Source organism: Camellia sinensis, chromosome 2, assembly GCF_055761805.1.
Source record: "Camellia sinensis isolate YWXY chromosome 2, ASM5576180v1, whole genome shotgun sequence".
NCBI lineage: Eukaryota > Viridiplantae > Streptophyta > Magnoliopsida > Ericales > Theaceae > Camellia > Camellia sinensis.
The window spans coordinates 79,128,491-79,141,552 of NC_138962.1; the positions used below are offsets into that span (position 1 = coordinate 79,128,491).

Sequence of the window (13,062 nt, forward strand, 5' to 3'; positions counted from 1 at the left end):
ACAAGATTCTAAAGATCCAAAGCAAAGTACTGCTGATATGACAGTTTTTGTAAGTCGTGTGATATATGGTCCTTCCTATTAGAATTTTTGTAACTCTGTGGCTTTCATCTAGCCATGGTGAGGTGATACTTTTCTGGTGATATGAAGTATACTTCGGGCATTTGGATTTGTTCTGCTCTTATTGTGACAACTCTTTTGTTCAAATGCATAATACATACATAATACATAACATATATTGTTTGTTCAAATGCATAATGCATACATAGATATATATACTCCTTTGTCACAGTGCTGTTGAATTCATGGCTGTTATTGTGGTTGATACTGCTATTTATTATTTGGCTCGATGAATTTTACTTTGGTTTTTCTTCCCATTTGGTCGTCATGGACAAAGAAAACTTTTCTATGCTACTATTATTTTCTGGAAGCAGTCTATTAACTGCAGAGATCCATAATTAAGAATTTAGTTTGCCAATGTTACCCCAAAAGTTGTGTGAGTTAATGCCTACTAGCTTTATTTGAACTACCTAATAGTTAATAGGATTTAAAGTATGAGGTCCAATGTTTGGTCTAGGAAGAGCTATAAATTGAGTTATATTTTGCATTGTGCTTATCAAGAGGGAAAAGAAAAAACATTTTATCAGATTGTTCTCAAACCAGTATTGCATAGTTTCTTATTGGAACTTTAATCTGCAAGTTTTGGTGTTTCTTGATCTGCAAAAGATGGTTGAGCTATAATTTTTGCTTAATCATTGCCATTTCAGGTGGAAATAGTGCTACTGGAGCAATTGCTGGAGGTGTAGCTGCTGGTGCTGCCTTACTTTTTGCTGCACCAGCATTTGGGTTTGCATGGTGGCGCCGAAGGAAACCACATGAACATTTCTTTGATGTACCTGGTTTGTGCTCTTAACTGAAAAATAGGTTAAATTGTCCATTTGGATGTGTAATGTGTTCACTTTATACATCTTTCATCAGCCGATGAGGATCCAGAAGTTCACTTGGGACAGTTCAAAAGTTTTTCGTTACGAGAATTATAAGTTGCAACAGATAGTTTTAGCATCTCTCTCTCGATCTCTGTCTCTGTCTGTCTCCCTCTCTCTCAATCTCTCAATCTCTCTCTCCATCTCTGTCTCTCGCACAATCGCGTTCTTTGCTTACACATTAGCTGTACTTTTTTTTGGATATTTTTTTTTCTCCTAACTTTCTCATTGGAGTTAAGTTCTAATATATCGTTGTAACATCTCCATGGATTTGGTCCCAAGATACAATGTCTTTTCAGATAGAGTTAAAGTAGCATTTGTTATTAGTGATCCTGTTGATTGGGGCAGGGATATTCAGGTATTTTGTCCAATTTTATATTGTATTTATGCACTAGGGTCCGGTTAAATGCATTTTGAAACCTAATGTAGTAGCTTCAGTGATTATAGTGGTGGCCTTAAATTCACAAGAAATTGGTCAATATGTCATGGTTTACTTGCCAATATGTTTTGATCATTTTTAATATTTAATATTGGTATTCCCTTTATAATATATTTCCAACTACATGTGGTGAAGGAAAGTTTACTTGACTTCTTGCATGACAACCAATCTCTGTAATAATCATTATTTTTATGAAAGAATTAGGAATTGAAGCTCTATGTGTCGCCCTTTGTTGTCAGTTGCTGCAATTAAATAGTTGAGTAAATTGTAGCTGTGTCTGTGGCCTCTTTCCAAGTACTGATTAGATCCATTGTTTCTTTAGTTCATTTTCTTCGGCCTTTTGTAAGAAATTATTTAAGAGCCTCTCAGATTTTATTATGCACTTGAATACATTTCATGCTAGTAAGTAATACATGCAGCTAATAGTTGTTAATTACTATAATTTGTTAGTTTAGTGATTTTTCATATTACATACTTCGTTGTTTGTCTTTGCATTATCAGCTACTTATGTGTCTTGGTCTCTTAGCTTGCCAAAGTCCTACATTATAAGCAATATATGGTTTAATTTCTCAACAACATAGCTGTAATTATGTTGAGCTGTATATGGTATTTTGCTCACTTAAGTGCATTTCTTGTAGTTCATTGGGAATTATCAAGAAACCATTGGCATCAAGACTGGGTGGGGTGCTGGTAAGGGCAAACTTATTTTTTTCTTTCTCATGTTCTCTATCAAATGAAATTAGATTAGGGAAGTTTAAATGACCAAAAGATGAATTTATTATTTATGTAAATTTAGAATATCGTACTGGTTTTCTTGAGTTTCAAACTCAACTTCTTATTTCATGCCCTTTCTTCTGAACTCTCAGTACAAATAGTGGACTAGACACTCAATCATGCACGTGCCACTTTTATTGAGGGACAAATAAATTAAATTGTGCACAGTGCATTGACCGAGAAGGAGACTACCTTTATGAATAACTTTCTTAAGATCACCACTTCCTCAACCAATGGTGGCTGGTGGGGATCTAGCTTGTTAGTTTGAATTCTCTAGTATCCTTGAATTTTTTGTTCTGATACGTCCATTTTTGATGATGTTAAGCACTGGAAAATACTATCACACCATTCTCGTTCATCTTCTATGGTCTTCACTTTGTATTCCACTTGATACAGTGTGAAAATTCGTTTGATTAGTTGTAATAAATAAATAAAAATTGAACTAAGTTGTGAATTTCTTATGTTTGGACTCGAGCCATAATGTATGCCTTATCTGTTTATTAAATTTTGAAGCATTCAATCTTACTATATTCAGTTTTTTTTTTCCCTTTCCATGCATATTGTACAATTTTCCTTTGAGGTTCAACCCTCACACACTTGTTACCTTCTCCCATTCATTCATATTTGTCTGTTGAGATCCTAGGCTTTCATCATCTGATTTCAGTTATTGCTAATTGATAATGGACAGCTTTGGTGTATTGTCTCTTGTAGGTTTGGAAAAGATTCACCCAGTTTGAGCAAACTTATGGAGATCTTGCTAGCATGTTGAAGGTAGTCCCATATCTTGATGCAGCATCCTTGTGTATTGTTTTTTCTTTATTTTTTTTGTTAGTTTTTGGATTATTATCTTATTATCTAGATCTATAAATTTTTCAGGTCTGAGCTTTACAATTGTTCTTCTGACACAGGTTGAGCAAAGAAGGAAAGAAGCGCTTTCCAGAACAGGTGAAGAGAGTCAATCGGCTTTAGAGAGTTCACTACAAGATGTTGTATCACGTTATAGTTTCATGGATCTTTGGCCTTGCTCTTCTAAGGATTTGGATCATTTGGCACGACAAGAGGTACTTATTAAGTTTTGAATATTCTCTTGTTAATTATCATTTCTTTTTGTCTTCTCTCTATTTATTGTTGTGCTTGATTTTAGTTAAATTAGTTGCTGCTTTGCTGTCCAAGCAAAGATTTACTCACACCCAGGCATGCATTCATACAGTTTTACGTCGTCTTTGGCCAATATTTTTATATACGTTTTCTCATATTGATCCATTGTCTTGCATTTTACATTGGTCCAGTGTACACAAATTTATGGAAATTGTCATACTGTTCGATACTTGTATATGGGGTGGAAAAAAGGAGAATTTTTAATTAGGAATGTTTTGTTTTTTTCTATTGTTAAACATCTATGTAGATCAGACAGAAGAAGTTGGAAAATTTGTGGGACATGAACAAAAAAAATTCACAACAACATAAAATATTTACCATTTGAATAGATTTAACACGCAAAACAATTTAGAACTTTTTGATTTATTCACTTATACATTAACTGTTGTACAACTTGCGAGATGAAACTGTTGAAGACAGCCTCTATGTTAAACCTTCAAAGCATGAAGGAAGATTGTACAGGTTGGGTGGGTTACCTTCAAACGTTGGTTGGCGGAGTCCCCTCAAGGTGGTCCAGGGGTCGGGGAATCAGTCTTTTGAACTATGAACTGACATGGATTTATGATAAGATGGAGGGGTAAAATGGGGTGTGTGAGTATGTGTGTTTTGGAGGTTGAAATGAGAGCATTTGGATGTTGGTTTTTGGTTATTATTCCAGAGCCAGAAGGGGTAGATGGTTAGAGGGAAGCAGAAATACTATTTGGATTTACGTCTCGCTTGGGCTCTGCATGTGAAATTGAAAATAAAGATATATGTCATACCATCTATATCTTTAGTAAAATGTATATTAACATGTTTGGCTATTTTCTCTGGATTCTTATACTTGGAAATGAACTTTCTTTTTTTCCCAGTGGCTTTCTAAAAACGTCAATAAGAAGACTGAGAAATCTGCTCTGGAAAATGGAGCTGTTTTTGTAGGTACTAATATAGCATTTGTTCTCAAAATTTATATTTGGTTGTAATTTCTCTTTCATATCATTTGGTAATTATCTGCTGCTACTTGGGGACAGATAGGGGCTCTTCAGGATTGACAACCAATTCAAATCAATCTACAAAAGTTGTTTATCCAGATACTTCGAGAATGGTTATTTACGATCCAAGGCAGAAGGCTGGTATGCTGTAATTTTTTTGATAGTTTTTTTTTTGAACGATTTTTTTTGGGATGGTTTACTTGACAGTTTTATTTGCCAAGAACGCCTGACATCAATTGACTGGAGGTATTGGGTTTTTTCAAGCCCGTCTGCACCTGGACTTCCAGCTGTTTCAAGCACGTTGACTGCTTCAAGTGTTGTGTTAACTGGTGGTGGAACACCGAATGCTCCCAATGAATTTTTGAAAGCAACACCGTCTGCTTTGTTAGCATTTATTGCAAATTTGCCTACTGTAGAGGGTAAGTCTCAAACCTAAGAAACATGGACATTCCGACACGGAAATTTTCAAAATATATAGGACATGACACCTGGGGGGACATGTACAAAATTATATTTATTATATACATAAGGATAAATGATTTTGGGGGAATATCAAAAAAATAGAGTAGGAAAAATAATTACAAAATAATGAATGCATAAGTGATTCATGCACATAGGATTGTTCAAATAAAACTTGTACCTTCATCATTTTGCAATTATATTTCTTACTACACATTTTTGAAATTTTCACAATAGTTATTATGTCGTATTGTGTCTAAAGTGTCCAAGGAATGTCGTATTGTATCGTATTGTACCTTCTTTCTCCCTCTCTCTCTGTGTGCTGTTTGACTGACTAATGTTTGATGATTCGTTGCCGAAATTGCTAGGTCCAACACCAGACATTGATTTTGTATTATCAATATGCCTGCAAAGCAACATACCAACAGGGCAAACTGGAAAATCAGTGAATCCCTCAACACAATTGCAGACTGGTCCTGCCCCAAGTGCAAGTGACCTTTCTAGTTCAAGCAAACCTCATCCTGTTCCAAGTGGTTCATCTTTCAAAACAACAAGAGACAGGAAAAGAAGAGATGCAGACAGTATGTCTAAACCCTTTCCTCCCGTTGACACATTATATTATGCTATATCACATAGACATTTAGGAACATCATCTCTATACGTGGATTGGTGTTTGTATGGTGATGAGCGTTAATTTTTGATTGCATATACATTAGTATGTATATATATATATATATATATAAATTACATATACATTCATCCATAAATTTAGAGGGAAAATTTCAATTTGCCCCTATGGTTCAACTCAAGCTTCATGAACTTTAATGGCCAACAATAAAACCAATGCACAGGGTGCTGCACTAGCATATGGTTAGCTGATAGATTGGTTGTCCAAATCTAGAACTTTTTTGATGCTTTTATATGTCTTTTCTCAATTATTTTGCTGGATTTTTGATCAATTGAGTGGTTGGGTCAGTGGGACATTGGTTAAAGTTTGTAATAAATTTTTGGTTTGCTATATATGATATCTATATTTATAACATAATAGACACAGAATAATTCTTTAGGTTGTGTCCATAATCATATTTGGATAAAGAAACATATTTGTGTAGGGATTGACCGAAGCCTATGGTGCCCACCGATAAATGTCAAACCAACCGTAGTTGGGGTTCCTTGTGATAATACTTGTGTCAAACTTGCTTCAAACCTGTGTGTGGTGCATCACACTATGATGATGGACAATAGCAATAGTAATGGCTAGCAATGTAGGCTCTACTTTATTGATCTCTCAATTACATCCAAATTTCAATTACATCCTCTCATTGAATAAGAGTTTGTCTCACGTTTACTTCTTTGATGTTATGTGTTGAAATCCTATTTACCCATTAATGTTGTTACTTGTACAGTTATACACGTATCTTGTTTCCTATTATTATTATCTTGTTTCTTATAACACTTTGAAATTAGAAACTTTAAGTAATGTCTAGTTAAATTTGAATATTCAAATTTTTTTAAGAAATATTGAAGTTTAATGATTTAACCTTGTAGTATATTAATTTAAAATTAAATGAAAATGAAGTTTGGTGTGTTTAATTATGCTTTTAACCCTGTGAAATCAACTTTACAGGTTAAATTGGCTTCCTTTGAGAAGTTGTCTCTGAATGCAAAATGGATACTTTGATAGAGATATGGCCTAACAAACTTCAAGAACTAAGAGAGATGAGAGTTCAATGTTCTGCACCCTTATTTTTGTGCTTTTACAAGTTCTTAACATGAAATTCTGTTTGTTTTTAATGGAACAAGTGATATTTGAAAAATTGATGTCCTAATTTTTTTGTGGACCGAAAGCTGGTGGTTCTCCATGAAAACAATATCGGTTATTGTGTAATACATTGGCATGAAATTTTGTTTGTTCTTCTTGAATGGCTATGCGATGTATTGCATTGCGTGACAGCCAGAATTTACTTGGCACCATATTTATGTATGTTCTCTTGAAACAAATACATTTGATTTTTTTTTCCTTTTTTGTATTTGTGTTTGTAGTTGAAGGCCTATTTTCCTTTTGCTACTGTACTTGCCAAAGTGTTTATGAGGGCTTATGCATCACAGAATTAGCACAAATTTTTTTTTAAAAAGAAAAAGAAAAAGAAAAATGAAGCTATAACGGCGTTTTTTAAACGCCACTGTAGTGCTATAGTTTTAAAATAGAAAAAAGCTACCACGACGTTTTAAAATGTCGTTAAAAGTTGACGTCACTGTTACGTAACACATTTAGCGGCGTTTTTAAAAACGCCGCCTATTCTCATACAACGACGCTTTTAAAGCGCCATAAAGATACAGCGACGGCCGCATCTTCGACGTTTGATACTAAACGCCACAAAAAGAATTAGCGGCGTTTTTGATAGTTTTAGCGGCGTTTTTTAAACGCCTCTAAAAGTCTCATTTCCAGCAGTGTCTATTGCTAGTTTTATTGTTGTTTTTCTTGCTGGTATTAGGAATTCAAGGCTCACATCAGCTGCTTATGGGGGCCAGTTTTCATGTATTTTAGGACAGTAAGAATCTCAGATACCAAATATCAACTTTTAACTTTTCTATTTTTTTTTATTTTTCTTTTCTTTTATTTTTTTGTTCTTTTACTTTTATATGTGCAAGTGTAAATCTGTAGGAACTATCCCAATGATGAACTTTTCTAGTTCCTACTTTCCAAAGCCATCCAAGATATTGATCATTCTAGCTTGTAATTATAAAAATACGACTGTCATGTCACTCTAAATGAGTTTATGTATACGAATTATATTTATTTAGATATTGTTTGGAATAAATCTCACCAAAGCTATGGAACTGCCATGTCCTTTGAGAATTGGAGTTTTCTAATTCTTCATCTTCCCATCTCTTTGTCTCTATCTCTTCATTTTTCTTCTCTTTTTTTTCCCCCTTCTTCTAACATGTTTTGTAATTATGTGGTTTAGGAAAACTTATCAAAGAGATCACTTCACAGTAATGCAGAGAAGTTTGAATTTCAGGCTAAGGTGTCTCGACTTATAGACATCATTATCAACTCACTTTATAGCAATAAAGATATCTTCTTTAGGGAATATATTTGACATGGTAGTTAATATATTTGTGTATGGAGGACATGTTTTGGTATGATTCTCTGTTTTGTATGGAATAATATTATTATTTTAGTTTGGAGTATACTTAATTTGTATGAAATTTGACATTAAAAGTTATTCCTTTTTGGATGGTTGGAAGTGAAATGGATGCAAATTGTAAAATGATTGATAATAGATGTATTGTTTTATTTATATATATGATATAGGCTGCATGGAATACATACATGTTGCGGAAAAATTAATTAAAAAATAAAATAAAATCATGTTTTTGGCAATTAAACAATTAGTAGCCAAAAATGAAGTAAATATTTTTAGCGATTAAATAGTTAGTAGCTAAAAATTAAAAAAAAATGGAAAAAAAACTTTTGGCTTCTAAATATTTAGTAGCTAAAAATAAAAATAAAAATAGAATGGAGAAAAACTTTTGGCTGCTAAATATTTAGTATGTAAAAATAAAAATAAAATAGAGAAAAACTTTTGGCTACTAAATATTTGGTAGCTAAAATAAAAGCAAACTTTAGGTGACTAAGAATTTAGTAGCTAAAATAATAATAATAATAAAATAAGATGAAAAAAAACCCTTTGGCGACTAAAACTTTCGTCGCCGTAGATACTTCAAGTTTTGGCAACTAAAGTTTTAATAGCAGAAAATAAGATTTTTGGCGACTAAAATATTATTTATTCACCTTTTGAAGAGGAGCATGAAGAGCATCTTTGTACTATCCTGCAACTTCTTAGGGAGCACCATTTGTATGCGAAATATGAGAAATGTGAATTTTGGCTTTCTGAAGTGAAGTTTTTGGGTCACATATATAGTTTCGGGAAACGGAGTTATGGTGGATTCTTCAAAAATAGAAACTGTGCAGAGTTAGGAGCAGCCTAAGAACACCTCAAAAATTCATAGCTTTTTGGGCTAAGCCGGTTACTACTGCCGATTTGTAAAGAATTTCTTTTCCTTAGCATCACCATTAACTAGATTGACCCCGTAAGGGAGTAAGGTTCGTTTGGAGCAAAGCATGTGGAAATTCCTCCCGGAACTAAAGCTAGGCCTCGTTTGGCAATAGGCCGGTTTAGTCAAAAAGTCAAAAAGTTACTAAAAAAGTCAAAAAGCTAACAACCCATACCAAAAAGTCAAAAATTCTCTTTTTCCTCTACTTTTTGCACATCTTTTCGTAAAAAGTCAAAAAGTCATCCCAAACATACTAGTTTTTTTAGCTCATATTTTAGATAAATAGCCAAAAAGTTACTTAGCATGTTCCCAAACGAGGCCTGACCGCTGCTCCAATTCTTATCATTCCAGAGCGAGGTACCTCACACAGAAATTACACAATTTTATGTGTGTACAGTGAATCAATTTATACTATGCACTCTCTTTTTTATACTTGATTATGACATATTTATAAATCCTAACACTTTCTTCACAAATGAATGCCATCAGAATAATATTTATAGAAGTGATTGAAACCATTGTAAAAGGCTCTTCCATTTGAATGGAATCCATTTCCTTCCACTTACAAAATTTTCTTACATATTTACGTGATATTTTTGGGGCAAACTGATATTTTCTCCACTTTTCTGAATGAAAGTAATCAATTACCTACATTCACGAGCCTATGCATTGCGTGCTAGATTGCGTGTTTGACCCATTGTGGGTGTGTTCTTTATATAAAGTATGAATAACTGTTTTGAGGTTGTTTATTATTAATATTATTATTATCAGCAAAGAGAAGAAGATATTATTGGCAATTGAAAGGAAAGTGATACAAGGAGATAGGAAAAAAAAGTGTGGAGGCAAGGAGCCGCATCAAAACTGTTTTGAGATAGTTGCTTCACTATTTGTGGGATAGTACACCCATGCTTGGGGGTGACAAGCATCCAGATATGTTGTTGGGATACCCTTTCATTATCTATACCAGAATAACCAAGCAAAGTAGTTTAGTTGATTAGCCTAGCAAAGCATCTAATTAAGTAGAGTGTCGTCTAGTTGTGCACCCTAACAAAAGAAATCCGAGCAAGAGTGCCCCCGAGCTATCTGAGCTGAGTACCTCTCGAGCAAAGTGCCTAGCTCCAGAACAATAGAATAATATTAGGGATTATGAAAAAAATATCATGAAATGTTTCTGTTGGCTACATATTTTGTAAAAAGACAGTTACAATTCGACGCGTGACAGAGTAAGGGTAATATAGGAAGGCTATTCAAGTCTTCGATCCTGATCGTACACGTGACAGTTAATATTGGTTCTCACGTGATCTGAGTAGCATTGGATCAGTAAAGAGATGCAAGGTGACGTGACTTCAACGGTTACTCACATTCAAATTCAAATATAGGAGGGAAGCCCAACTACAAGTGATGGCGTAGTGGAACTACTTATAAGTCAGCATGATCAGCGATCATGGAGGAGCAGTTCGACGGTTTGAAGTGCAGTTCGATAGTCACCCTTGAGAAGTATAAATAGCAGGGAAGGTCTCAGAAAAAACCCCTAGACTCAGATCCAACAAACCAGTCTTACTTTACATATTTTTCTTTACAGTTTTACATTTCCAGTCTTTACATTTCCTGTTCTTTACATTCCTGTACATTAAATTCCTGCACTGCACATCATTCATAGGAGTAGTTTCAAGTAGATTGTCGCTGTAAACCTCTACGAGACTGAGTTTGGATCATTGTAAGTTTTTCATACTAATGAAATACTTCAATTGCTCTTTATTTAACTGTTCTTGTGCTTAAATTCTCCTAAACCAAGCCACCTGTAAAAGTCCTATTCATTGAGGCTGAAAGAACTACAACACAATCGTCTAATAATTGGTTGGCAATTAAAATTCTATAAGGACTGATTGATCCTTGCTGCACGCTCGCAATTACAAAAATAACCTTTGAAAGTCAAAAAGTCAACAGTTTCATGAAGATTTTTTATCATTTGATTAGTGTGTGGTATTTTCTTATATGTATAATTTAACGGTGAAAAATATTTCATGATTATTTTCATGATAAATCCAAGTAGAAAACTACGCCACATGTCCGAGTTAAGACTCACCTAATATGCTAATTTTTGCTAATTTTGGCTCTCACAATTGGGGAATCCCATCAACTTAGTAATTTAATTTGTGATTGCAGGTACAACCTAGATTAGCTTATCACAACTATTATCAATCATGTCTTTTGGAAAGGAAAGAAGTGTGTAGATCTATTTGCAAATGAAGGTTTCAACCATAATGACAGTTTTTGCATTTTGAGTAATGTTAGAGATTCTAAAAATTCTATCAAAGAAGGTAAAAGTTTTTATTCAGCTCAGATGATATAAAGGAAGGTGAGTTTTTTTTGTGTATTTTGAAAATACAAAAACTGAAAACACAAGCATGGAAAATGAGACGACACCAAACCCTCATTATCGGGGCGACACCAAGGGGAAGCAGATGGGATCCCATGCCCCCATCAAGCAATCAAAAGTCCTCAAAACATAAATTATTTATATTGTCAATATTTTATTTAATATGATTTGATTTTATTAAAAAAAGTTAAGGAAACCCACAAACAAATAAGGATACACACCTATTATATACCCACTGTTTTTTTTTTTTTGGGTATGAAATGTTTAAATCACTCTGTTTGGTTTTAAAAGCATTTTTTGAGTTTTTTTTTTTGGTTCTTTAATGAAAAAAATTAATATTCTAAACAATCTTTTTTATATTTTAGATTCACTTAATCTAAATAAATTTAAAAATTAAAATATTTCTGAAATTTTAAAATTCACTAAATATAAAAAATATAAAAATTTAGTAGAGTAAATTACACTCATACCCCTAAGGTTTCTGTTTAATACAGATCCCCTCTTATATTTGAAAATTGCATTCCACTCCCTGAGATTTGTAATCTCTTTACAAATTATCTCATGGATTGCTAATGTCATACCCTAAAATTTTTGAAATGACCATCTTTCCCTTTTTCTTACTATTTCTTCTTTCTATCACCATGATTACATTCTATAACTTTCCATAATTAAATTCTATATGAACATATTCTTATTGAGTGAAGATATACAAATAAAAAATTTATACAGAATTTTCATACACAATGATATAACTTAATGGTAACCTTTCCCTTTAAAACAAAGCACACATAAATATGATTTATATTTACAACAATATCATTATCACAATATTTTTATGGCATTTTTTGTATAAATTTTTATATATGAATATAATTTTTCTTTTTCATTTCCATCATTATATCTAGATTAGATCAATTCAATCTAGATATATTTAAAAAGTATAAAATTTGTACAAAAAACTTTATAAAAAATCTATTAAATACAATAAAATAAGATAATGTATTGAATTTTTTTAAAAAACTAATTACTTAAAAGTCTTATTTACAAATATTATGGTAGCTTAAGTCCTACTTAAATTTTTTTGAACAAATAAGTCCTATTTAATAAAACTGATAATATTATCGATATTTCCTAATTTTTAAAACTAAGAACATTATCAATTTTGCATAGTAATATTCTAGATAATTGTTTCACTAACTGATGAAAAGAAACAGTGCACAAGATTAAATGTTTTTGCTTTTTTATTTATTATTTTGATTCAACCATCCAATAAAATCGAGAACATTATCAGTTTTTTTCCAGTTTTAAAACTGAGAATATTATCAGTTTTTTTCATTTTTAAAGTTTTTTTTTTCAATTTTGCACATCAATGTTTCATCATCATGCTCCTTTGTAGACACAAAATTTTTAGTTTTGTACAAAAAAATAATTCAATTTTTTTTTTAAAAAAAAAAACACATAGTTTTTAAAATTTTTGCACATGAATTTTTTTTTAATTCTTTCAATTTGAAAGTTGATATTTTAAAATTTTGAAATTCAAAATAAATGTCAAATCATCATGTTTCTTTATAGATAATCATAAATGAGAAACAATTATTGTTGGAAGGTAATTCTGACTATGCAAAAATTTAATTGGACTTGAAGATCTAAAAAATCATATTTAGGACTTAATGGGGTATAAGTTCATAAATTAAGACTGGTATATAAATGCTTTTTTTTTGTATTTGGTGAATTTTAAAAAAAAAATCACAGAATACTATACTTCTTAAGTATATCTAGATTAAATGTATCTAAAAAAAATTGCTTAAAATATTAAAAATAATTTAGTAAAAATTAAAA

At 32.2% G+C, this 13,062-nt stretch overlaps 1 protein-coding gene across 1 annotated transcript; it reads left to right on the forward strand.

Moving 5' to 3' along the window:
- The first annotated feature begins 339 nt into the window (after positions 1–339).
- On the forward strand, positions 340–6,871 carry LOC145819605 (cleavage stimulation factor subunit 77-like). The gene is made up of 4 exons (XM_082913554.1): positions 340–2,109; positions 2,905–2,964; positions 3,102–3,254; positions 6,409–6,871. The coding sequence occupies exons 1-4, from the start codon at positions 2,023–2,025 to the stop codon at positions 6,460–6,462; spliced, it is 354 nt and encodes a 117-aa protein (XP_082769680.1). The 5' UTR covers positions 340–2,022; the 3' UTR covers positions 6,463–6,871.
- The last annotated feature ends 6,191 nt before the right edge of the window (positions 6,872–13,062 follow it).